General features: G+C 45.7%; 1 protein-coding gene across 1 annotated transcript in view; it reads left to right on the top strand.

Annotated features, from left to right (window-relative positions):
* The window catches only part of ODAD2 (outer dynein arm docking complex subunit 2), a 200,528-nt gene that overhangs the window by 31,593 nt on the left and 141,125 nt on the right, over window positions 1-27,810 (top strand). Inside the window, exons 7-9 of the mRNA XM_077809473.1 lie at window positions 7,823-8,040; window positions 13,829-13,951; window positions 14,171-14,315. Coding sequence (XP_077665599.1) covers window positions 7,823-8,040; window positions 13,829-13,951; window positions 14,171-14,315 — 486 coding nt within the window. The remainder of the gene's footprint in view (window positions 1-7,822; window positions 8,041-13,828; window positions 13,952-14,170; window positions 14,316-27,810) is intronic.

Here is a 27,810-nt window from a genome sequence, read left to right as displayed (position 1 = left end):
GAAACACTTACATGAGAGGAAAGTGATCAGGAACAGTCAGCATGGATTCACCAAAGGAAGGTCATGCCTGACTAATCTAATCACCTTCTATGATGAGAATACTGGTTCTGTGGATGAAGGGAAAGCAGTGGATGTATTGTTTCTTGACTTTAGCAAAGCTTTTGACACGGTCTCCCACAGTATTCTTGTCAGCAAGTTAAAGAAGTATGGGCTGAATAAATGCACTATAAGGTGGGTAGAAAGTTGGCTAGATTGTCAGTCTCAACGGGTAGTGATCAATGGCTCCATGTCTAGTTGGCAGCCGGTGTCAAGTGGAGTGCCCCAGCGGTCGGTCCTGGGGCCGGTTTTGTTCAATATCTTCATAAATGATCTGGAGGATGGTGTGGATTGCACTCTCAGCAAATTTGCAGATGATACTAAACTGGGAGGAGTGGTAGATATGCTGGAGGGCAGGGATAGGATACAGAGGGACCTAGACAAATTGGAGGATTGGGCCAAAAGAAATCTGATGAGGTTCAATAAGGATAAGTGCAGGGTCCTGCACTTAGGACAGAAGAACCCGATGCACAGCTACAGACTAGGGACCGAATGGCTAGGCAGCAGTTCTGCGGAAAAGGACCTAGGGGTGACAGTGGACGAGAAGCTGGATATGAGTCAGCACTGTGCCCTTGTTGCCAAGAAGGCCAATGGCATTTTGGGATGTATAAGTAGGGGCATTGCCAGCAGATCGAGGGACGTGATCGTTCCCCTCTATTCGACATTGGTGAGGCCTCATCTGGAGTACTGTGTTGAGTTTTGGGCCCCACACTACAAGAAGGATGTGGATAAATTGGACAGAGTCCAGCGAAGGGCAACAAAAATGATTAGGGGTCTGGAACATATGACTTATGAGGAGAGGCTGAGGGAACTGGGATTGTTTAGTCTGCAGAAGAGAAGAATGAGGGGGGATTTGATAGCTGCTTTCAACTACCTGAGAGGTGGTTCCAGAGAGGATGGTTCTAGACTATTCTCAATGGTAGAAGAGGACAGGACAAGGAGTAATGGTCTCAAGTTGCAGTGGGGGAGGTTTAGGTTGGATATTAGGAAAAACTTTTTCACTAGGAGGGTGGTGAAACACTGGAATGCGTTACCTAGGGAGGTGGTAGAATCTCCTTCCTTCGAAGTTTTTAAGGTCAGGCTTGACAAAGCCCTGGCTGGGATGATTTAATTGGGGATTGGTCCTGCTTTGAGCAGGGGGTTGGACTAGATGACCTCCTGAGGTCCCTTCCAACCCTGATATTCTATGATTCTATGATTCACGAAATGTATGGCGGTCCTGGCAGCCTTCCTCCACTAATGTCAGATGCAAGTTTTCCCATACCTGGAAATCAAGTCCATATCGCAAGCACAGGTGGAGGAGCATATGTTTGTGGCTCAGGCCACCTTCCTCAGGCTGGGCCTCATATTGAACATGCCCAAATCCACACTAGCTCCGACGCAGAGAATAGAATTCATAGGAGCTCTCTTGGACTCCATGCAAGCCAGGGCTTTCCTGCCCAAGCTGCACTTCCAAGCACTCAGATATAATCAAGAACCTTTGCCAGTCCCCACAACGATAGCCAGAAATTGCATGAAACTACTGGGGCATATGGCAGTTGCATAGACATGGTCCAGCACACCTGATTGCGCCTTTGGCCCCTCCAGGCGTGGTTGGCACAGGTGCACAGGCCCAGCAGGGACCCACTGGACAGAATAGTTATCCTCCTTCCTTGCATTCTCAAGTCTATCTGCTGGTGGCTACAGCCACAAGTGGTCTGTGGGGAGTACCCTTTGCCAAACCCCAACCTACGCTATCGCTGGTCATGGATGCCTCGGCGCTCAGTTGGGGAGTGCACCTGGGCTACATCAGAACCTAAGGCCTACAGTCCCATGCAGAACTATCGCTGCACATCAATGTAAGGGAGCTGAGGGCAGTTCATCTGGCATGCCAAGTGTTCCAGGCCCACCTTCAGGGTGCATGTGTGTCGGTGATGACTGACAACACCACAGCGATGTTCTATATAAACAAACAGGGTGGTGCTCACTCCTCTCCCCTGTGCCAGGAAGCTCTCAGGCTGTGGGACTTTTGCATCGCCCACTTGATACACCTAGAGGCGTCATACCTTCTGGGAGTGCAAAATGGGTGAGCTGATAGCCTCAGCCGTTCGTTTCACAGTCAAGAATGGTCCCCCCAGGTGGACATCGTGCTCTCGATTTCCCAGAGGTGGGGCTTTCCCCACCCAGACCTGTTTGCAATGCAGAGCAACAGAAAGTGCCAGCAGTTCTGCTCCTTTCTGAACTACAGCCCAGGCTCCGTTGCAGAAGCCTTTCACCTTTCATGGACGAATCATCAGCTGTATGCATTCCCACCCTTCCCTCTCATACACAAAGTCCTCCTCAAGGCTCGCCGGGACAGGACTTCCTTGATCCTCATAGCGCCAGTGTGGCCCCGCCAGCACTGGTTCACCATACTGTTGAACCTTTCAGTGGACAGACCAGTAGCCCTTCCCCATGTGCCCGGCCCCCATCACACAGGGCCACGGCTGTCTACAACATCCCAACCTGGAGTCTCTCCTCCTCATGGCTTGGAAAATCCATTGTTGAACTTGCTAGATCGTCAGTGTTCTGACTCAGTTAGGGAAGTTCGGCTGGGAAGTAGGAAACCCTCCACTCATGCCATGTACCTGCCAAAGTGGAAGCGATTTTCCGTCTGGTTTCTGCAGATAGGCAACCCTCCGCAGCAAGCATCAATTCCCCTTATTTTGGAATACCTACTGTACCTCATGCAGCAGGGGTTGGCAATATCATCTCTCAAGGTACACCTGGCTCTCATTTCAGCCTTCCACCCAGGGGCAGTAGGTAGGTCAGTCTTCGGGAATCCCATGGTGGATTCTCAAGGGCTTGGACAGGCTTTATCCCCAGGCGTGGCAGCTCATTCCCCAGTGCAATCTCAACCTGGTCATAGAATCATAGAATATCAGGGTTGGAAGGGACCTCAGGAGGTCATCTAGTCCAACCCCCTGCTCAAAGCAGGACCAATCCCCAACTAAATCATCCCAGATAGGGCTTTGTCAAGCCTGACCTTAAAAACCTCAAAGGAAGGAGATTCCACCACCTCTCCAGGTAACCCATTCCAGTGCTTCACCACCCTCCTAGTGAAAAAAGTTTTTCCTAATATCCAACCAAAACCTCCCCCACTGCAACTTGAAACCATTACTCCTTTTTCTGTCATCTGGTACTACTGAGAACAGTCTAGATCCATCCTCTTTGGAATCCCCTTTCAGGTAGTTGAAAGCAGCTATCAAATCCCCCCTCATTCTTCTCTTCTGCAGACTAAACAATCTCTGTTCCCTCAGCCTCTCCTCATAAGTCATGTGCTCCAGCCCCCTAATCATTTTTGTTGCCCTCCACTGGACCATTTCCAATTTTTCCACATCCTTCTTGTAGTGTGGGGCCCAAAATTGGACACAGTTCTCCAGATGAGGCTTCACCAATGCCAAATAGTCCCTCGATCTGCTGGCAATGATCCTACTTATACAGCCCAAAATGCCGTTAGATTTCTTGGCAACAAGGGCACACAGTTGACTCATATCCAGCTTCTCATCCACTGTAACCCCAGGTCCATTTCTGCAGAACTGCTGCCTAGCCACTCGGTCCCTAGTCTGTAGCAGTGCATGGGATTCTTCCATCCTAAGTGCAGGACTCTGCACTTGTCCTTGTTGAACCTCATCAGATTTCTTTTGGCCCAATCCTCTAATTTGTCTAGGGCCCTCTGTATCCTATCCCTACTCTCCAGTGTATCTACCTCTCCTCCCAGTTTAGTGTCATCTGCAAACTTGCTGAGGGTGCAATCCACACCATCTTCCAGACCATTAATGAAGATATTGAACCAAACCAGCCCGAGGACCGACCCTTGGGGCACTCCACTTGATACCAGCTGCCAACTAGACATGGAGCCATTGATCACTACCTGTTGAGCCCGATGATCTAGCCAGCTTTCTATCCACCTTATAGTCCATTCATCCAGCCCATACTTCTTTAACTTGTTGGCAAGAATACTGTGAGAGACCATATCAAAAGCTTTGCTAAAGTCAAGGAATACCATCTCCTCTGCTTTCCCCTCATTCACAGAGCCAGTTATCTCATCATAGAAGGCAATTAGGTTAGTCAGGCATGACTTGCCCTTGCTGAATCCATGCTGACTATTCCTGATAACTTTCCTCTCCTCTAAGTGCTTCAGAATTGATTCCTTTTGAGGACCTGCTCCATGATTTTTCCAGGGACTGAGGTGAGGCTGACTGGCCTGTAGTTCCCAGGATCCTCCTTCTTCCCTTTTTTAAAAATGGGCACTACATTAGCCTTTTTCCAGTCATCTGGGTCCTCCCCCGATCACCATGAGTTTTCAAAGATAATGGCCAATTGCTCTGCAGTCACATCCGCCAACTCCTTTAGCACCCTCGGATGCAGTGCATCCGGCCCCATGGACTTGTGCTCGTCCAGCTTTTCTAAATACTCCCGAACCACTTCTTTCTCCACAGAGGGCTGGTCACCTCCTCCCCATACTGTGCTGCCCAGTTCAGTAGTCTAGGAGCTGACCTTGTTCGTGAAGACAGAGGCAAAAAAAGTATTGAGTATTTTAGCTTTTTCCACATCCTCTGTCACTAGGTTGCCTCCCCCATTCAGTAAGGGGCCCACACTTTCCTTGAACTTCTTCTTGTTGCTAACATACCTGAAGAAACCCTTCTTGTTACTATTAACATCCCTTGCTAGCTGCAACTCCAAGTGTGATTTGGCCTTCCTGATTTCACTCCTGCATGCCTGAGCAATATTTTTATACTCCTCCCTGGTCATTTGTCCAATCTTCCACTTCTTATAAGCTTTTTTGTGTTTAATAAGATTAGCAAGAATTTCACTGTTAAGCCAAGCTGGTTGCCTGCCATATCTACTATTCTTTCTACACATCGGGATGGTTTGTTCCTGCAACCTCAATAAGGATTCTTTAAAATACAGCCAGCTCTCCTGGACTCCTTTCCCCCTCATGTTATTCTCCCAGGGATCCTGCCCATCAGTTCACTGAGGGAGTCAAAGTCTGCTTTTCTGAAGTCCAGGGTCCGTATTCTGCTGCTCTCCTTTCTTCCCTGTGTCAGGATCCTGAACTCGACCATCTCATGGTCACTGCCTCCCAGGTTCCCATCCACTTTCGCTTCCCCTACTAATTCTTCCTTGTTTGTGAGCAGCAGGTCAAGAAGAGCTCTGCCCCTAGTTGATTCCTCCAGCACTTGCACCAGGAAATTGTCCCCTATACTTTCCAAAAACTTCCTGGATTGATAGGATGGTCCTGTCTATGCTCATGAGGCCCCCTTTTGAGCCCATGGCAGCCTTCCCTCTGGACTTCAGAAAAGCAGACTCTGACTCCCTCAGGGAACTTTCCTGGAAGGTGGCCTTTCTGGTGGCCATAACCACGGCCTGAAGGGTCTCCGAGCGCAGAGCGCTGACTTCCGAGCCCCCCTGTACAGTCATTTCTACCAAAGGTAGTGTCCCAGTTTCATTATTCCAGCTTGTGAACCTGGACATATTTTTACCTGTGTTCTTCCCTAAGCTACATGCCAGTAACAGAGCGAATGCTTCATTCTTGGGATGTCAGGCAGCCCTAGCCTTCCACATCAAGTGCACAAAGCCGTTTTATAAGTCACCACAGCTCTTTATTGCAATAGCAGAGAGAATGAAGGGGCTTCCCATTTCGTCCCAGCGCATTTCATCGTGGATCATGTCCTGCATCAGAACGTGCTATGAGCTAGCTAAGATTCCAGCCCCTCCGCTGACGGAGCACTCCACAAAAGCACAGGCTTAGTCCGCAGCATTCCTTGTGCAGGTCGCTATCCAGGACATATGCAAGATAGCAACATGGTCTTCCATCCACACCTTCACGTTGCACTATGCCATCACCCAATAGGCGAGGGACGATACAGCCTTTGGCAGGGCAGTCCTGCATTCAGCAACCAGGTGAACTCCGACCCCTCTTCTGGGGAAACTGCTTGGGAGTCACTTATTGGAATTCACATGAGCAATCACTTGAAGAAAAAACGGTTACCTACCTCTCGTAACTGTTGTTCTTCGAGATGTGTTGCTCAGGTCCATTCCAAATCCCACCTGCCTCCCCTCTGTTGGAGTATTCCAGCAAGAAGGAACTGAGCAGGCGGCAGGTTGGCAGGGACCTATATACACCGCCGTGAAGGCGCCACTCCAGGGGGCTCCACAGCTGACCTGATGGGTACCGCTACGGGAAAAACCTTCCGACGATCGTGCATGCGGCATGCGCACACACACTCCTATCGAAATAGACATATGCAACACATCTCGAAGAACAACAGTTACGAGAGGAAGGTAACTTTTTTTTCTATGCATTTTCGACAGTGAGGAATAGCTTCAAAGAGTTCATTACCTCACATATATTGCAAAGCTAATCAGCTTTTGTATTGCCTTATTGGCCTTGTCTAGACTAACATTTAAAGGTGTGATGTTAGAGTCAATGTTAAAGATGTTACCACAGGTTAGCTGTAAGAAGCATACTGCCTTTAACATGTGCTAAAATGGTTAAGTTATGGCCTGACTAGGATTCCCCCCAGGCTTTAACTTGACCATTTTAGCATGTGTTAAAGGCAATCTACTTTGTCTAGATTACATTTTTAAAATGTGTTAGTTAACATGAGTTAGCTAAGTGTTAGACATTTGGGTCAGCATGCATGGGACAGTTAATTCCGATCACAGACTAATAGGAGGCAGGCCACACTTTGACAGTCTCTTTAAAACTGCCTTGGACCAGGTCCATAAAATAATGTCACTGCTTGGATACATGTTAGTGACAGCTGGAATAATAATAATGAAAGAGCATAAGTTATCTTTCCTGTCAAAGCTGAATAGTCCAGTAGGAAATAAGAGTTCACAAGAGGCAGTAGGTGTTCTGTTGTTGATGCTTTGAAAAACCCTGGTACTAGACAGAGCCAATTGTTGGTTTTGTAAGGCCATTCAGCTCCCTACATGAGATTGTACTGAAACACACTTCAAAGGCAAAACAGAAAAAATATAAAGAGAAAATATTTATATTAATTTTACTTTAAAAAAATTAACATACTAACTTGAAACCAATCAGCATATTAATTAACTTATTTGTAACAATTTTTGTGGGGGATAGCATATTTTATAATGGCAACAAACACTCCACACCATGTGGTAGAGTTGGATGTATTCTTGAGATATGAGCCAGTGTTTCAAGCCTCACTGTCCAAGTAGGGATCAGCACTCATTCACAGAGTGGATTATTTTATTTCTAATTAAAGATTAAAAACTAAGGACCTGATCCTGCAAATGCTTTACTCATGAAAATAGCCCTTATACAAGTAGTCTGTTGAAAGCAGAGTGAGAGAGTTTGCAAAACTGGACTATTAAAACTGGTTTGAAATTGGATTCTGTAGTACTGCTGGTGTCGCAGATTAGCAATGGGAAAAAATGCACCTTTAGAGTAAGTTCAAGAATTTCTAAATTTAGCTTATAACTTTGTTTTTAAATACATTTCAGTTTGTATATGGTGGCAAATGTATTCACCCTCGGAATTTTCAAATTAATATGGATACTGCATTCTTTGAAAGGCAATTTAAATGTACACAATAGAATGCATTTGAAGTTCTGCATATGCCATATATAATTGTTAAAGTAACGTATCCTGGGATTTCTTCTTATAACTTATTTTAATGTGTATTTTTCATGTGGCAATATGATTGACAAACCATTTCTCCATTTTTTATAGGATTATACTTTTTCTGAAGAACCAACGTATGAAAAGCATTATCACCATATGGAAATAGTTGATGCTGAGGATTCAGGCCAATCCCAGAAGATTTACGATTATTCAGAAAAGAATGTGTTTGAGAAGACCAAGAGTCCTCTTGTAAAAAGCAAACCCATTGACAAGAAATTAGAACCATCTCTGAAGTGGAAGAACGTTGGGCTCACTGGTTCCCAGGAGTATGTAGTTATTTGAAAAACTGAGTTTTACAGTAGACTTTGTGTTTCCAAATCATTAGTCTGAATTAGCAGTGTATGTCTGATTTTTTTTTAAATTGAAAATAAACTAAACAAATACAAAATAAAATTCAGGGACCTGTTCCTATAAAACATTTTAAGGGAAGATTGCTCACTTGTAATCCAGTTTCTTATAGTCCTTTTCTGCCATCCTACCTGACAACAGCCTGGAATGTCATCATGATGGCGCTCCACCTGTCAGGAAGGAGGCAGCAAGATTTTGCAGTCATCTGCAGTACTTGAGCCTCAATTCAGCCATTTCCCTCAATTACAAGTTCTTTCTAAGGCAGGAAGGAATAGACAGCCTATTCCAAGCAACACTTTCTGAGGAGAGAAGAGGACTATAATAAACCATATTGCAGTAAGTAAGCTTCCCTTGTCCTACAACACACTTCTAACCTATATGGCAATAATCTTGGCTAACAGTGGACACAGCAAGCAGTAGAAAACCCAGAAGAGAGTTTACTTACAGTAAAGATGCTGTGACTATGAAAAGTAGAAGAGGAATGGTGTTCCTTGTTGCTTCTCTTCTCTTTATGAACTCTTTATTCTTCCCCCCCTCCTTTTGTCTCTTTCATTCTTCCTTCAGTCTTTTTCTTCTTCTACAAGGAAAGAAGAAAGGAAAAGGGCTAGTAGAACAGGAAGAAGAGGTAATTAGTGTTCCATGGTTCCAGCATGCAGGAAGCAAACCAATGAAAGAAAGTGGCTGGATGGGGGCATAAGTTCAGCAACTGACAGATCTTGCTTTCTGCTTCCTGATTGGTTGAGCTGTAATGCTGACAGTCAAGGCTTTTGCTAGTTAGGATGGGACAAGGACAACACACAATCAGTTTTAACAGCTGTTTAGTTTTAATTATTTATTCTGATACTGCATAATATGAGAGTGATCCTGTAAAGAGGTCCACGTTGGCAGACCCTAGTGCGACACTGTGGCCAAGAGGGCTAATGTGATCCTGGGATGCATAAAGAGGGGTATATCAAGTAGGAGTGGAGAGGTTATTTTACCTCTATGTTTGGCACTAGCGCAACTATTACTGGAACACTGTGTCCAGTTCTGGTGCCCACAATTCAAGAAGTATGTTGATAAATTGGAGAGGGTTCAGAGAAGAGCCATGAGAAGAATTATAAGATTAGAAAACATGTCTTATAGTGATGGACTCAAAGAGTTCAATCTAGTTAGTTTAACAAAGAGAAGGTTAAGAGGTGACTGATTACAGCCTGTAAGTGCCTATATGGGGAACAAATATTTGAAAATCATAGAATCATAGAATATCAGGATTGGAAGGGACCTCAGGAGGTCATCTAGTCCAACCCCCTGCTCAAAGCAGGGCCAATCCCCAACTAAATCATCCCAGATAGGGCTTTGTCAAGCCTGACCTTAAAAACCTCAAAGGAAGGAGATTCCACCACCTCCCTAGCTAACGCATTCCAGTGTTTCACCACCCTCCTAGTGAAAAAGTTTTTCCTAATATCCAACCTAAATATCCCCCCTGCAACTTGAGACCATTACTCCTTGTTCTGTCGTCTGCTACCACTGAGAACAGTCTAGATCCATCCTCTTTGGAACCCCCTTTCAGGTAGTTGAAAGCAGCTATCAAATCCCCCCTCATTCTTCTCTTCCGCAGACTAAACAATCCCAGTTCCCTCAGCCTCTCCTCATAAGTCATGTGTACCAGTCCCCTAATCATTTTTGTTGCCCTCCGCTGGACGTTTTCCAATTTTTCCACATCCTTCTTGTAGTGTGGGGCCCAAAATTGGACACAGTACTCCAGATGAGGCCTCACCAATGCCGAATAGAGGGGAACGATCACGTCCCTCGAACTGCTGGCAATGCCCCTACATATACATCCCAAAATGCCATTGGCCTTCTTGGCAATAAGGGCACACTGTTGACTCATATCCAGCTTCTCGTCCACTGTAACCCCAGGTCCTTTTCTGCAGAACTGCTGCCAAGCCAGTCAGTCCCTAGTCTGTAGCGGTGCATGGGATTCTTCCATCCTAAGTGCAGGACTCTGCACTTGTCCTTGTTGAACCTCAGATTTCTTTTGGCCCAATCCTCTAATTTGTCTAGGGCCCTCTGTATCCTATCCCTACTCTCCAGTGTATCTACCTCTCCTCCCAGTTTAGTGTCATCTGCAAACTTGCTGAGGGTGCAATCCACACCATCCTCCAGATCATTTATGAAGATATTGAACAAAACCAGCCTGAGGACCGACCCTTGGGGCACTCCTCTTGATACCAGCTGCCAACTAGACATGGAGCCATTGATCACTACCTGTTGAGCCCGATGATCTAGCCAGCTTTCTATCCACCTTATAGTCCATTCATCCAGCCCATAGTTCTTTAACTTACTAGCAAGAATACTGTGGGAGACCATGTCAAAAGCTTTGCTAAAGTCAAGGAACAACATGTCCACTGCTTTCCCTTCATCCAGTTATCTCATCATAGAAGGCAATTAGATTAGTCAGGCATGACTTGCCCTTGGTGAATCCATGCTGACTGTTCCTGATCACTTTCCTCTCCTCTAAGTGCTTCAGAATTGATTCCTTGAGGACCTGCTCCATAATTTTTCCAGGGACTGAGGTGAGGCTGACTGGCCTGTAGTTCCCAGGATCCTCCTTCTTCCCTTTTTTAAAGATGGGCACTACATTAGCCTTTTTCCAATCGTCCGGGACTTCCCCCGATCGCCATGAGTTTTCAAAGATAATGGCCAATGGCTCTGCAGTCACATCTGCCAACTCCTTTAGCACCCTCGGATGCAGTGCATCTGGCCCCATGGACTTGTGCTCATCCAGCTTTTCTAAATACTCCCGAACCACTTCTTTCTCCACAGAGGGCTGGTCACCTCCTCCCCATACTGTGCTGCCCAGTGCAGTAGTCTAGGAGCTGACCTTGTTCGTGAATACAGAGGCAAAAAAAGCATAGAGTACATTAGCTTTTTCTACATCCTCCGTCACTAGGTTGCCTCCCTCATTCAGTAAGGGGCCCACACTTTCCTTGACTTTCTTCTTGTTGCTAACATACCTGAAGAAACCCTTCTTGTTACTATTAACATCCCTTGCTAGCTGCAACTCCAAGTGTGATTTGGCCTTCCTGATTTCACTCCTGCATGCCTGAGCAATATTTTTGTACTCCTCCCTGGTCATTTGTCCAATCTTCCACTTCTTATAAGCTTCTTTTTTGTGTTTAAGTTCAGCAAGGATTTCACTGTTAATCCAAGCTGGTCGTCTGCCATATTTAGTGTTCTTTTTACACATCGGGATGGTTTGTCCCTGTAACCTCAATAAGGATTCTTTAAAATACAGCCAGCTCTCCTGGACTCCTTTCCCCCTCACGTTATTCTCCCAGGGATCCTGCCCATCAGTTCCCTGAGGGAGTCAAAGTCTGCTTTTCTGAAGTCCAGGGTCCGTATTCTGCTGCTCTTTCTTCCCTGTGTCAGGATCCTGAACTCGACCATCTCATGGTCACTGCCTCCCAGGTTCCCATCCACTTTCGCTTCCCCTACTAATTCTTCCTTGTTTGTGAGCAGCAGGTTAGGAAGAGCTCTGCCCCTAGTTGGTTCCTCCAGCACTTGCACCAGGAAATTGTCCCCTACACTTTCCAAAAACTTCCTGGATTGTCTGTGCACCGCTGTATTGCTCTCCCAGCAGATATCAGGGTGATTGAAGTCTTCCATGAGAACCAGGGCCTGCGATCTAGTAACTTCTGTGAGTTGCCGGAAGAAGGCCTCGTCCACCTCATCCCCCTGGTCCAGTGGTCTATAGCAGACTCCCACCACGACATCACCCTTGTTGCTCACACTTCTAAACTTAATCCAGAGACACTCAGGTTTTTCTGCAGTTTCATACTTGAACTCTGAGCAGTCATACTGCTCCATTACATACAGTGCAACTCCCCCACCTTTTCTGCCCTGCCTGTCCTTCCTGAACAGTTTATATCCATCCATGACAGTACTCCAGTCATGTGATTTATCCCACCAAGTCTCTCTTATTCCAATCACATCATAATTCCTTGACTGTGCCAGGACTTCCAGTTCTCCCTGCTTGTTTCCCAGGCTTCTTACATTTGTGTATAAGCACTTGAGATAACTCGCTGATCGTCCCTCTTTCTCAGTATGAGGCAGGAGCCCTGCCCTCTTGCGCTCCTGCTCGTGCTTCCTCCCGGTATCCCACTTCCCCACTTACCTCAGGGCTTTGGTCTCCTTCCCCCCGTGAACCTAGTTTAAAGCCCTCCTCACTAGGTTAGCCAGCCTGCTTGCGAAGATTTTCTTCCCTCTCTTCGTTAGGTGGAGCCCGTCTCTGCCTAGCACTCCTCCTTCTTGGAACACCATCCCATGGTCAAAGAATCCAAAGCCTTCTCTCCGACATCACCTGCATAGCCATTCGTTGACTTCCACGATTCGACGGTCTCTACCCAGAGTTCTTTAGAGTAGTGGAGAAAGGTATAATGTGATCCAATGGCTGGAAGCTGAAGCTAGACAAATTCAGACTGGAAATAAGGTGCACATTTTTAACAGTGAGGGTAATTAACTATTGGAACAATTTACCAAGGGTTGTGCTGAATTTTTCATCACTGGCAATTTTTAAATCAAAATTTGATTTTTAAAAAAAAAAAAATGTTCTAGTTCAAATGGAATGATTTTGGGGGAGTTGTGTGGCCTGTGTCATACAGCGGATCAAACTAGAGTATCAGAATGATCCCTTCTGGCCTTGGAACCTATGAATCTATAAATAGGATAATCAGTGAGATATTATTAACTTTGTTGAGAAAAAGAATGCTATGTTTTGTTTGGTTTTTGTCTTGATGAGATTATTGAACTACAGATTAGCAAACTGAGAAGGCTCCTACCCTCTTCTCATTCAGGTCTTCCTAAAGGACAATGTTGCAATGCCTACACACTGATTTGCATAGGTGATTTATATATATCTCACAAAATGAAAAAAAAGTGTTTAGAATTTTATTTGGCCAATTAAAACATTGACTGTTTTACTTATGTTGTAGCCAAAATTTTCAACTCTGGATGCCTGAATTTAGGCACCTAAATCTTGATTTGCATACTTAAGTGTAAGTTGTCTGATTTTTTGGAAGTGTTGAGCAACCACAAATTCTGTCTGAATCAATGAGAATTGCCAGTCCACTGTACCTTGAAAATCAGGCCATTTTATTTAGATGCCTAAATTTGGATTTAGAAGCCTAACTTTAGGAAACCAGGTTTGAAAATGTTGACCGATACCTCCTTCCCTACTGATTGTCTTTTTTTTTGTTTTTTATGAGGTAAACTTTTTGGGGGCAAGGACTGAGCCTTGCGTGAGGAATCAGCAAGTATAAACTCGGCTCTACCGAAAAACAAATAATAATCAGTGAAGTTGTACTGTATCTTGTTTAGACAATTCTTGGTATGCTATGAATCCTCAAAACTGTGTCTGAATAGAACTTTAGGCACCTAAATAAAATCTTTTCATTTCAAATCCAACAACTTCTGCTGCTAATTTTTATAATACTCTCTTTCTATTTAATCCCACTGAAAATGTACTGTGGAAAAAAATACTTCAATTATCATATTGTGCAGCAGAGTTGATCAATTTAAACAGAGTGTAACTTCTTAATGAAGATCATTACACAGATTAATTTACACACATTTGTATACTGATATTGTTGTGCAGATATTGAAGACCAGATACAATATTTTGAACTGTAAAATAAGATGTTTAACAAAAACAAATATTTTCAGTGACAAAGCTGCAAACGAAGTTATCAAAGAAGAAAAAGAAAACAGAGCTATTGTTCCAGAAAGCAAGAAAAAAGCCAATATCCTTTCCCCTGGACCTATTAAAGGACAATCAGTTTCAAAACGGTATAGCATATTCATTTTTCTCCCTTTAATTCCATTCTTGTCCTATTTTTTAGCACATACAGTAATTGTAATTTTGTTCAATAGCTGGTAAATCGAATTATGAGTGTTTTTCTAATTAAGTTTAAAATGAGAAAAATCTTGTCCAATTTGTTATACCTGTGTCTGTTTACATTAGTCAATAAATACTTAAAGTAAGTGATTTTGTCTTTTTGTTGCTAGTAAAGTGTCAGAAAAATCTGATGAAATTAGTCAAAGTTCCTCTGAGAGTGAGGAAGATGAAAAGCAGCCTGAACGTCACCAGGAAGGAAACACTGATTTGCCATCCGAATACTGGCAAATTCAGAAACTAGTAAAATACATAAAGGTAAGCAAATCAATTTTAACAGTTCTTTTATTATAAAAAATGCTGAAGACTCAGGTATTGAAATTTAGCTAATTAACTCACATATTGAGATTCTGAAACTCTGGACATTCCTATCTTCCTCCCCTTTCTCAGACTTTTTTATTTGCTCTTTTTGGAGTATAAGTCCCCTGTATTAGTCTATCTATTTGATGTTGTTTAAAACTTAAATGATTTCTTCTTTAAGAATTATTGTTGTTTGTTTTGAATTTGAGTTGCAGTATTCCAAGATATTTTTTTATGTGGATAACAACTTTCAAGAATTTTTATTAAATTAGAATACTTTGCCTAAAGTCTATCAACTGTGATTAATGCATTACTGAAGTAACCCTAATGTTGTCGTGCATCATGTCAAATGTTTGTTAGCTGAAAAGAAATTGTCTGACAAATAAGAGTCTCCCAAACCAAAAAAAAAAAAAAAAAAAAGGATGACTGTTGTTGAAAATATATAGTAGCATATACATATTTATAATGCTGTTGATGTTTTACATAATAAAAAATAAACCATTCCATGGCACTTTTAAGCCAATTATGTGTTTCCCTCAGGGAGAATTCCTTTACAAGCTTATCAGAGAATTTAAATAATATAATTTACTAATAATTGGCATAGGAGTATTTGTTTTTGTTTTTTTGAATAAAACTATAAAGCAGGGGTCGACAACCTTTCAGAAGTGGTGTGCCAAGTCTTCATTTATTCACTTTAATTTAAGATTTAGCGTGCCAGTAATACATTTTAACGTTTTTTAGAAGGTCTCTCTCTAGAAGTCTATATATTATATAGCTAAACTATTGTCATATGTAAAGTAAACAAGGCTTTCAAAATGTTTAAGAAGCTTCATTTAAAATTAAATTAAAATGCTGATCTTACGCCGCCGGCGTGCTCAGCCCACTGCCAGCCTGGGTTTCCGTTCACCTAGGCCGGCAGCAGACTGAGCGGGGCCTGCGGCCAGGACCCCGGCTGGCAAGTGGCTGGCAGCCGGAACCCCAAACTGGCAGCAGGCTGAGTGGGACCGGCGGCCGGGACCTCAGACCGGCAGTGAGCTAAGCAGCTCAGCCCGCTGCCACTCAGCCCGCTGCCAATCTGGAGTTCTGTCCGCCGGCTCCTGCCAGCCAGGGTCCCGGCTGCCGGCCCTGCTCAGCCCGCTGCCAGCCTGGGATCCCAGCCCTACCCACATAGAGTGGGTACCTACCTTCTCCCTGGTTCTAGCCCATTCTCTTCCTCTCTCTTTGCACTGAACTGAGGGTGGAAGTGCACTGAGCACAGGTCTGGGGGTGAAGGAGCAGGCTGGGGGTTGGGATGCAGGGTCTGGTCAGGAGCTAAAATGAGGGAAGGGGCTCAGGATTGGGGCAGGAGGTTTGGGTGTGGAGTGCTTACCTGGGCAGCTCCCATTTGGTGCGAGGGGTACAGGCAGGAATCTGGGGGTGGTGGTGCAGGAGCTCCCTTTGGTGCTTAGGGTGGGGTGAGAATGTGGGGGGTGCAAGAGTCAGGGCATAGTGTGTGGGAGATGCAGGAGTCAGGGCAGGGGGCTGGGGGTGTATGAGGAGGGTGCAGGAGTCAGGGCATGGGGTGTGCGGGGGCTGGGTATGTGTGGGGGGGCTGGAGTAAAGGCTGGGGTTATGGCGGGGGTGCAGAGGTCAGGGCAGGAGGCTGGGGTGTGTGGGGGTGCTGGGGTCAGGGCAGAGGGCTGGGGTGGGTTAGGGGTGCCAGGATCAGGGCAGAGGGCTGGGGGAGGGGGTGACGGGTGCCAAGATCAGGGTAAAGAGCTGGGGGGGGTGAGGAGGGTGCAGGAGTCAGGGCAGAGGGCTGGGAGCATGTGAGGGGGTGCAGGAGTCAGGGCATGGGGTGTGGGGGGTGCAGGGGTCAGGGCAGAGGGCTGGGTGTGTGTGGGAGGGTGCAGGAGTCAGGGCATAGGGGGTTGGGTATGTGTGGGGGGGGCAGGAGTCAGGGCAGAGGACTGGGGGTGTGGGCTAGGGTCGTGGGGGTGCTCCCAGCCCCCAGCCTGGAGCAGCTCACTGCAGGGGGCTGGAAGGGATACGCCCTGATTCCCGCCCTCTTCCCCAAGGCACCATCCCCACCTCTTCTCCTGCTCTGCTTATCCCCCTCCCTCGCAAGGGCCATCAGCTGATCAGCGGCAAGGAGGGAGAGGAGGAGGGGCAGGAACCCAGTATGGCGGGGGAGGGGGGAAACCTTGCCTGCCCTGCAGCAGCAGCTGGCAGGACCAAGCTTCTTCACCCTGCCCCTGCGGTGGGGGGGGTGGAGAAGAGCGGGCGGGGGCGGGCAGGATTTTTAATGGCACGCTGCTGCCTGCCGGGGTCCCAGCCTGGGTTCGGCAGCGGGCTGAGTGGGGCTGGCAACTGGGACCTGGCAGGCAGCAGCGTGCCATTAAAAATCAGCTCGCGTGCCATCTTTGGCATGTGTGCCATAGGTTGCCAACCCCTGCTATAAAGTATACAACGTTGTCCACACTAAAAAATCATTGGACAGAATTCCCACTGGTGCCATCAGTTGTTAGCAACAGTGATACCACTAATGTAGTGTAATCAAAGCTTCAGCAGTTTCCAGTGTTTTAACCACTATCCTCAGCAGGTTTAACTGACTCCTCTCTGTTTCTTAGCTAGTTTCTAATTCATCTCTCACGGACACCTTTTAATTTGTGTATGTAGAATCTACTATAGATGCTATAGTAATGGATGCATAAAAAATGCCACAGGTGTATACAGCCATTGCCATGGTTCTCTATGCCTTCCCCACCTCTAGATTGGATCTTTATATTGCCTGCTATTTGGAGCTATCCTAAAAGACCACCTGGAAGTTTAATCTTGTGCAGAATGTGGCATCTTGCTTGCTCAGTGGTGCTACTGGTGTTGAGCATATTACATTTATCCTTGGCATGATGCACTTATTTCTATTTGCTTTTAAGTGTAGTTCAGGATGCTGATGTTAATGTATGGGCTGTGTCTACCTTAACAGACCACTTCTTTCTATGTATCTACACTGATGGATGCTGCTATCAGTTTTGCATTTGAACTTTGGGGTAACTGGGGCTGGGTGCTTGGCTTTGGAATGCATTACTATCATTGGTCTCCCATAAGCCCCACCCTTATCCAAACCTGTGAACCCACCTTCATGCTGACAAGACTGCTATCTTTTCTCCTTGCATTGTAACTCACAACTCGTCCCTTCTCACAAGGGCCCTGATATACATAATACAGCTGCTGCATAATACTCCTATTCTTTCAGTGGATGCAGCCATGTATTCCCTTTAGGGGGGTGGGTAGGTGGATGGGTGAGTGTGTGTGCGCGCGTGCACACAGCACCCCAGAGCCAGAGAATTTTGACTACCAGCACCCATAGGAGGCAGCACTCATACCTCGTGCTCACAGTCTCTCCCGAGCTATATGAGCCAGCACTGCCTCAATCCCTCTCAATTCCTTCTTATCTCCTGTGGCTGGAGTCGGAGCTCTTTGTGGTTCCTAACCTCACAATCTCTCTTTCGTAATGGCTTTTTCTAGTTGTATATAGTGTGACAGGGTCAGGCCAGATGGCTACAGGAGAGTGTTAGAAGTCAGATATATTAGTCCCAGATTAAGCAGGTCCATTTTCCCTGGGTAAGGTAACCGGGGCAGTTCCAGAACAAGAAGGAACTTGCTAGAACAAATTCAGGCAAGCTAATTAGGACACCTGGAGCCAATTAAGAAGCTGCTAGAATCAATTAGGGCAGGCTGGCTAATCAGGGCACCTGAGTTTAAAAAGGACCTCACTTCAGTTTGTGGTGGGCATGCGAGGAGCTGGGAGCAAGAAACCCTAGGAGCTGAGAGTGTGAAGGTGTACTGCTGGAGGACTGAGGAGTACAAGCATTATCAGACACCAGGAGGAAGATCCTGTGGTGAGGATAAAGAAGGTGTTGGGAGGAGGCCATGGGGAAGTAGCCCAGGGAGTTGTAGCTGTTGTGCAGCTGTTCCAGGAGGCACTCTAGACATCTGCAGTCTACAGGGCCCTGGGCTGGAGCCTGGAGTAGAGGGTGGGCCCAGGTTCCCTCCCAACTCCTGATCAGACACAGGAGGAGTTGACCTGGATTGTGGGTTCCACTAGAGGGGAAGGTCTCTGGGCTGTTCCCCAACCCACATGGTGGATCAGCAGAGACTGCAGGGATTGTTCTCCTTTCTTTTTCCCAGGCTGGCTAGTGATGAGGTTAGCTGAGTGAATGGCAGGTTTGAGCCGCTAGCAAAAGTGGCCAAACTGAGGGCTGCCATGAATCTCTGAGGCAAGCAAATCCGCCAATAAGCACAGGACCCACCAAGTCAGAGGAGGAACTTTGTCACAATAGTTAATTAGTACCCTTAGTATAGTGTTAGTTAGCTTTAGATTAAGTATTTGCCCTCAGCGATGCCCTCAGCAGGGTTTAAATATTGTTCATCGTGTGGGGGAGTGATCCCCAACGACGATCCTCACACACGGGGGTTGCTGTACTTAGGTGAAGCCCACATCAAGGAGCAGTATTCAATTTGCATATTGTTCACAAAATGGACCAAGGTTTTGAGGAATCACCTCAAACAGGCTATGTGGCTTGCTTTGGCATTGAAGCCTATGTTGGATTGGGGGTTGCCCTGGGGTTCTGAGAATGTTGCTGTTTTGCACTCTGGAGCTGGTGCCTCTCTGAAGACAGGAGTTGCTCCCTATCAAGTATACTGAGGAAACCTGTCACATAAGACTGTTTCTCCAGCTCCTGTGGGGATTTGTATGCCTCCTCTAGAAGGCGCATAAGATGGTATGGTCTGAATGCTGGTGTGCAGGATGGAGCAGGTCCCATCTTCCACTCCCCAGTACTGCACAAGGAGGTCAGAGACCCCATACCATTGGCTTTGGTTCTGGCCACAGGCCATCTGTTGAGTCAGGTAATGACAAAGGCGATGCTGGCACTGGTGGTTTCCCTGCCAGTGGCATATCAGACAGCAGTGGACCTACTCTGCTTTTCTATCCCTACTTCTCCCTTGATCCAGGACTTTGCGAGGGCTGTGGTATTTATAGCCCCAGCGGCTATGTAGGCTGCTGAACCTGTGGGCCTGTTAGCACCACACCACCATGTTTCCCTTCCACAGTCAGTGGAAGTGGGACTGGTGCTAGGCTTGGCACAAGGGATCTTCTCGGCACCAGAAACTTCTTTGGCACTCCTGCTGTTGGCGCTGCCAATGTTACTGTGGCAGCACTCACTCTCCACTTCTGCACTGCTGACAACTTCCAGGTTGACACCGCTTCCAGCAATGGAAATGGAGGTATATTAGGTGCCGGTGGTACTGTTCCCACCATCAGCACCAGTTCCCTCTTCATTTTGGGCTACAGCTGAGTCAGACTGGTCACTCACAGCCTGAGGGCTGGCTCCACCTTTATCCCCTAAATCCTGGAATTCCTTGACGGCCAGGTCGGGATCTTTTCTCTCTCTCTCCCCCTGCACACCCCCATTGCTTGACCCACATCGGGGGCTATTCATAGAGTGCTATAGGTACAAGGATTGGTGCTTGTCTCATGGTTGGGATGAGGGTCTCAGCACCTACTGGCCACCAATGCCATATCCATACCAGTGACTGCCATGAGATCTGTGGGATGCTCCTTGGTCGTGAAGCTCCAATTCCTCATCTTTCTCTAAGGTGAGATTACTGGGCAAGTCTGTGGCAGACACCATCCATCTGCCACAGGCCCATGCACCAGTGAACCTTCCCCTCGTGGAGCCTCCAGAGTTGTCCCAATCAGGCTTGTCAGTCCTGGAGCAGGATCTGGCTCTAGCACAGTTAACCCCATCATCTTCGTCCCTGGACGTTTCCGCAATGCCTGGCTCTTCCTCCTCTTGGGTACTGAAGGATTTCAAGGTGTACCAGGAACTTTTGTGGCTCATGGGTGCTTCCCTGGGTATTCAAGTGAAGTTTCTGCAGGAGAATACCCATAAGTTGTTGGATATCCTGAAGCCATCTGCCCCTGGGAGAGTTGCCTTGTCTATTAACAGCGCACTCCTAGAGCCTTCTAAATTTCTCTGAAGCACTCTAGCTTTGCTACTCCTACTGTAAAGCACATGGAGAAATGCTACTTTGTTTTGGTGCAGGGATTTGAGGGTTTTTACTCCCATCTGACTCCAAATTCCCTGGTTGTAATCACAGTGAACAATAGAGCCCAGCAAGGCAGATTTAAGTCCACACAGGCCAGTCCTTGCCTACAGACAGCCCCGCAACCTGAAGCAAATACTTACCAACAACCACATACCACACAACAGAACCACTAACCCAGGAACTTATCCTTGCAACAAAGCCCGTTGCCAATTGTGCCCACATATCTATTCAGGGGACACCATCACAGGGCCTAATAACATCAGCCACACTATCAGAGGCTCGTTCACCTGCACATCCACCAATGTGATATATGCCATCATGTGCCAGCAATGCCCCTCTGCCATGTACATTGGTCAAACTGGACAGTCTCTACGTAAAAGAATAAATGGACACAAATCAGATGTCAAGAATTATAACATTCATAAACCAGTCGGAGAACACTTCAATCTCTCTGGTCACGCAATCACAGACATGAAGGTCGCTATCTTAAAACAAAAAAACTTCAAATCCAGACTCCAGCGAGAAACTGCTGAATTGGAATTCATTTGCAAATTGGATACTATTAATTTAGGCTTAAATAGAGACTGGGAGTGGCTAAGTCATTATGCAAGGTAGCCTATTTCCTCTTGTTTTTTCCTACCCCCCCCCCCAGATGTTCTGGTTTAACTTGGTTTTAAACTTGGAGAGTGGTCAGTTTGGATGAGCTATTACCAGCAGGAGAGTGAGTTTGTGTGTATGGGGGTGGGTTTTTGGAGGGGGGTGAGGGAGTGAGAGAACCTGGATTTGTGCAGGAAATGGCCTAACTTGATTATCATGCACATTGTGTAAAGAGTTGTCACTTTGGATGGGCTATCACCAGCAGGAGAGTGAATTTGTGTGGGGGGAGTGGAGGGTGAGAAAACCTGGATTTGTGCTGGAAATGGCCTAACCTGAAGATTACTTTAGATAAGCTATTACCAGCAGGACAGTGGGGTGGGAGGAGGTATTGTTTCATATTCTCTGTGTATATATAAAGTCTGCTGCAGTTTCCACGGTATGCATCTGATGAAGTGAGCTGTAGCTCACGAAAGCTCATGCTCAAATAAATTGGTTAGTCTCTAAGGTGCCACAAGTACTCCTTTTCTTTTTGCGAATACAGACTAACACGGCTGTTACTCTGAATCCCAAGGATAAGAACTCTAAACGGATGGACCTGATGGGTAGGAAGATTTACACCTCGTCATCCTTGCAGATTTGCATTGCTAACCAGCAGTCACTGCTGTCCAAATATCACTTTGTGAACTGGACAGCTATGTCTAAGTTTGCAGACCAACTATCCGAAGCCTTGAGGGAGAAATTTGGGGCACTTCATCACTGAAGGCTGCTTGGTAGCTAAGACTTCATTGCAGTCCACTCTGGATGTCTTGGATACTTCGGCCAGAGTGATGGCATTAACAATGACCATTAGAAGGGCTTCCTGGCTGCAGAATTTGAGCATTGCAGCGGGCCATGGAGGATTTGCCCTTCGATGACCAAGTGCTTTTTTCGGACACAACGGAAGAGACTCTGGACTCCTTCAAAGGGTCTAGAGCTACCATATGGTTCTTGGGGCATATGTTCACAGTTCAAAGGTGCCACTGTAGTGGTCAGCAGCAGCAGTATCATCTGCAGCATATATTTGGGCAGTCTTTCCCTCTCTCAAGACAGCAGGACTACCCCAGAAAGAGGCATAGATCCAATAGGAGGAAGCTGTTGGATCTGGGGTTTGGCCAGTCAACATGCCTTCCCCAGCACCCTGCACCCCCAACACCTACTTTGACTTCTTGGTCTGGAGCAATGTTCCAGTTGTTACTTCCTTCTACCCATCCCCTCTGTTGGGGACAGGCTGGCCCACTTTCACAGTGCTTGGGGTGCAATCACCACTGACAGCTGGGTCTTAAGCACCGTCCGATCAGGCGATGCCATCCAATTCCTTTCTGTCCCTCCTCCCCACCCTCACTCCACATCCCTCTTCAGGGACCGCTTTCACAAGATACTGCCCCTCGAGCAGGTTCACTCTCTGCTGGCTTTGGGAGCAGTGGTGGAGGTGGATGTAGATGGACCAAGCCAAGTTCATTCTTATTGTCCTGGCATGGCCAAGGCAGTGCTGGTTCTCTGAACTTCTCATGCTGTCAATTCAACTCCCCATACCCCTTCCTCTCTGTATCAAGACTGCATATGAAATCATTTCTGCTACACCTCCTCAGCAAGTGAGAGCTCATTCTGTAAGAGCACAAGCAACAGCAATAGTGTTCCTTAGTGACATCTCAATACTGGAGATTTGCAGGGCTGATATGTGGTCATCCATACATACATTTATGAACCATTATGCCATTACTGCGTCTTCCAGAGCATGTTTTGGTAGGGCGGTCCTGCAATCCTTGTTTCAGTAGAGCCCAAGCCCTGCCTCCTGGGGTGGGTACTGCTTCTGAGTCACCAAAATAGAATACAGTGCTGCATCTACTCAAAGAAGAAGAAATTACTAACTGTAGCTATGGTTCTTTGAGATGTCCACAACCCACCCTCCATACCCTCTGCATCAGAGTCCAGTGTCTAGGTGTTCGGTGCTAAGAAACTGGGTGTGAGTGTCAAGGTGGTGCTGCCTCATATTGCTCAGGGAGGGGCTATGAGCACGAGACATGAGTGCCACCTCCTACACTTTTGCCTAGGTACTGCTAGGCAAAATTCTCTGGCTCCAGTGAGCTGGACACACACACACACACACCCCTATGTGGAATACACATCTGCATCACATCTCAAAGAGCCACAGTTACAGTAAATAACTTTTTCTCAATATGTGAGTAGTGAGGACCTCAGAAGAAATGGTTGTAGGGGACAACCTTGGTTCAAGTGATTATGAGCTAATTCAGTTCAAACTGAATGGAAGGAAAAACAAAAATCTGCAACTAGGGTTTTTGATTTCAAAAGGGCTGACTTTCAAAAATTAAGGAAATTAGTTAGGGAGGTGGATTGGACTGAGAACTTATGGCTCTAAAGGCAGAGGTGGCCTGGGATTACTTCAAGTCAAAGCTGCAGAAGCTATCGGAAGCCTGCATCCCAAGAAAGGGGAAAAAATTCATAGGCAGGAGTTGTAGACTAAGCTGGATGAGCAAACATCTCAAAGAGGTGATTAAGAAAAAGCAGAAAGCATACAGGGAGTGGAAGATGGGAGAGATCAGCAAGGAAAGCTACCTTATTGAGGTCAGAACACGTAGGGATAAAGTGAGAAAAGCTAAAAGTCAAGTAGAGTTGAACCTTGCAAAGGGAATTAAAACCAACAGTAAAAGGTTCTATAGGTATATAAATAAGAAGAAAAGAAAGAAGTGGGACTGCTAAACACTGAGGATGAAGTGGAGGTTAAAGATAATCTAGGCATGGCCCAATATCTAAACAAATACTTTGCCCCAGTCTTTAATGAGGAGCTTAGGGATAATGGTAATATGACAAATGGGAATGAGGATATGGAGGTAGATATTACCATATCTGAGGTAGAAGCGAAACTCAAACAGCTTAATGGGACTAAATCGAGGGGCCTAGATAATCTTCATCCAAGAATATTAAAGGAATTGGCACATGAAATTGCAAGCCCATTAGCAAGAATTTTTAATCAATCTGTAATCTCAGGGGTTGTACCGTATGACTGGAGAATTGCTAACATAATTCCTATTCTTAAGACGGGGGGAAAAAAGGTGATCCAGATAACTACAGGCCTGTTAGTTTGACATCTGTAGTATGCAAGGTCTTGGAAAAAATTTTGAAGGAGAAAGTAGTTAAGGACATTGAGTCAATGGTAACTGGGACAAAATACAACATGGTTTTACAAAAGGTAGATCTTGCCAAACCAACCTGATCTCCTTCTTTGAGAAACAGATTTTTTAGACAAAGGAAACACAGTGGGTCTAATTTACCTAGATTTCAGTAAGGTGTTTAATATGGTGCTACATGGGGAATTATTAGCTAAATTGGAAAAGATGGGGATCAATATGAAAATTAAACGGTGGATAAGGAATTGGTTAAAGGGGAGACTGCAGCGGGTCATACTGAAAGGTGAACTGTCAGGCTGGAGGGAGGTTACCTGTGGAGTTCCTCAGGGATCGGTTTTGGGACCAAGCTTATTTAATTTTTATTACTGACCTTGGCACAAAAAGTGAGAGAGTGCTAATAAAGTTTGCAGATGACACAAAGCTGGGAGGTATTGCCAATTTAGAGAAGGACCTGGATATCATACAGGAGGATCTGGATGACCTTGTAAACTGGAGTAATAGTAATAGGATGAAATTTAATAGTCAGAAGTGTAAGGTCATGCATTTAGGGATTAACAACAAGAATTCTAGTTATAAGCTGGGGACGCATCAATTAGAAGTAACGGAGGAAGAGAAGGACCTTGGAGTATTGGTTGACCACCGGATGACTATGAGCTGCCAATGTGATATGTCCGTGAAAAAAGCTAATGCGGTCTTGGGATGCATCAGGCGAGGTATTTCCAGTAGAGATAAGGAGGTGTTAGTACCATTATACAAGGCACTGGTGAGACCTCATCTGGAATACTGTGTGCAGTTCTGGTCTCCCATGTTTAAGAAGGATGAATTCAAACTGGAACAGGTACAGAGAAGGGCTACTAAGATGATCCGAGGAATGGAAAACCTGTCTTATGAAAGGAGACTCAAGGAGCTTGGCTTGTTTCGCCTAACCAAAAGAAGGTTGAGGGGAGGTATGATTGCTATCTATAAATATATCAGAGGGATAAATACCAGAGAGGGAGAGGAATTATTTAAGCTCAGTACCAATGTGGACACAAGAACAAATGGATATAAACTGGCCATCAGGAAGTTTAGACTTGAAATTAGATGAAGGTTTCTAACCATCAGAGGAATGGAGTTTTGGAATAGCCTTCCAAGGGAAGCAGTAGGGGCAAAAGACCTATCTGGCTTCAAGATGAAACTCGATAAGTTTATGGAGGAGGTGGTATGATGGGATAACATGATTTTGGCAATTAACTGATCTTTAACTATTCCTGGTAAATAGGCCCAAAGGCCTGTGATGGGATGTTAGATGGGGAGGGATCTGAGTTACTACAGAGAATTCTGTCCTGGGTATCTGGCTGGTGAATCTTGCCCACATGCTCAGGGTTTAGCTGATCGCCATATTTGGGGTCGGGAAGGAATTCTCCTCCAGGGCAGATTGGAAGAGGCCCTGGAGGTTTTTCTCCTTCCTCTGTAGCATGGGGCACGGGTCACTTGCTGGAGAATTCTCTGCACCTTGAAGTCTTTAAACCATGATTTCCGGACTTCAATAGCTCAGACATAGGTGAGAGGTTTATTGCAGGCGTGGGTGGGTGAGATTCTGTGGCCTGCATTGTGTAGGAGGTCAGACTAGATGATCATAATGGTCCCTTCTGACCTTAATATCTATGAATCTATGAACTGGTCAAATAGGTATGTATGTATGAAGCCATTTTGAATTACCAGAGTGCAAAAAAAATCTCAGAAAATTATTAATACTTGAAAGGAGGGATTTTAATATCCATCAAACAGTATTGTTACCAAAATTCAGGATGCATACCTATGTGTGTGTGGTTTTATATATAATATATATATTTGTGTATTTATATATATATATATATCACACACACACACACCACAATATCACACAGGTTTTTAAATTAATTAGAAAGTAGATATTCTTAAACAAAAGAATTCTCTAGAGGCTGTTGGGTACATTGAACAGCAAATCTCCAAAGGGTCCGATAAAGCTGAAAAAGATGCTGCAGTACAATATCAGACTGTGGTGGAAACTCTTTATTGATGAAGTGTGACTTTAACTAGCACATGGAATTAATTTATAATTCAAGTGCAAATATTGTACTTCTGGCCAGACTGACTAGATTTTTTTGGCATATTTGTTGTTCATGTGGGCAAGTGTTCATGACATATCCGGCATAAGAGAAGGTATATCTTCAGTTACATTTATATATGTTGAAATATTATATTTACATAGAAGCACAGGCATAGTTTTTCAGGACATTGTGTGTGTGTGTGTGTGTGTGTGTGTGTACGCATGCGTCCGAGAGAGAGAGGAAAAAAAAGAGGTTAAATATATATTTTGCACATCTTAAAGGGGAACTAAAATACTCTTTAAAAAACTGTTTGAGGTTCCCAAGTTAGAAAATATAATAATTTGTGTAGAAGAAACGTTGGAAGGATAAAAATAAACAGTTGATAACAAGTTACATGAAGGAAGGATGTCCATATATAAAACGCCTACAAGACCTAAAATAGTGGTTCTCAACTCTGGTCCACTGCTTGTTCAGGGAAAGTCCCTGGCGCACCGGGCCAGTTTGCTTACCTGCCGTGTCCACAGGTTTGGCCAATTGTGGCTCCCACTGGCCGTGGTTCGCCACTTCAGGCAAATGGGGGCTGCAGGAAGCGGCGCGGGCTGAGGGATGTGCTGGCCACCTTTCCCGCAGCCCCCATTAGCCTGGAGCAGCAAAACACGGCCAGTGGGAGCCGCAATTGGCCGAATCTGCGGACACGGCAGGTAAACAAACCAGCCCAGCGCACCAGGGACTTTCCCTGAACAAGCAGTGGACCAGAGTTGAGAACCACTGACCTAAAAGATGCACACTTTCACAACACTATCACTTCCAGTACAAACCAGACCTGCCATTCTACAGGTTTTCCTGATAGGCTATGGATTTCCAGACCCTTTTACAGGTTTCTGGAGAAAAATTCTAGCCTACAGGGAAATCCTCCTCTGACTGGCAGGCTGCCCTTCCCCATTTGCCCTGCCTTCTGGGGAAATGCAGCCATATCAGAACTGCTCCATGTGCTGTGAGAAGGTCTGGTCCCCCAGCACATGGGAGCAAGAAAACTTCCTACTTCCCAGCTGAGCAGCTGGGAATCATCCTCTGTGCAGCACACAACTGAGAAGCAGCTGCTCTTGCCAGCTCTATAGCCCCTGCTCTGGCTCTTTGCACTGCCTCCAAACTTCCCAATTTAGGAGCCTATGTCTCCTTGAAAGTCAGGAGCCGGGGCTTTGAAAAGAAACACCAGTTATTGTGGGACTCATGCTCAGTCATGAGAATTCACAACACTGCACCTCATTCAGTAGGATCCCACTGATGCTACTGTAATTTTGAACTGGAAATGAGGACTTTGTTCTCATTTACTCTAATCTACCACTCTGGCAGTGCTAAGGTGCTTTAAAGTGAGTATAAATTACATTCTGCATCAAGTTGTAAGGCACTTTTACGTAGCCAGAGCAGTGTCAATGGCCTGTCAGAATCAGGCTCTGAATGTGTTAGAGAGAATAGTGTGTTGATGTAGTGGAGTATCATGATGGT

Source organism: Eretmochelys imbricata, chromosome 2, assembly GCF_965152235.1.
Source record: "Eretmochelys imbricata isolate rEreImb1 chromosome 2, rEreImb1.hap1, whole genome shotgun sequence".
Taxonomy (NCBI): domain Eukaryota; kingdom Metazoa; phylum Chordata; order Testudines; family Cheloniidae; genus Eretmochelys; species Eretmochelys imbricata.
The sequence above is the reverse complement of the archived record's forward strand: the minus strand, read 5'-3'. Positions and strand labels throughout refer to the sequence as shown.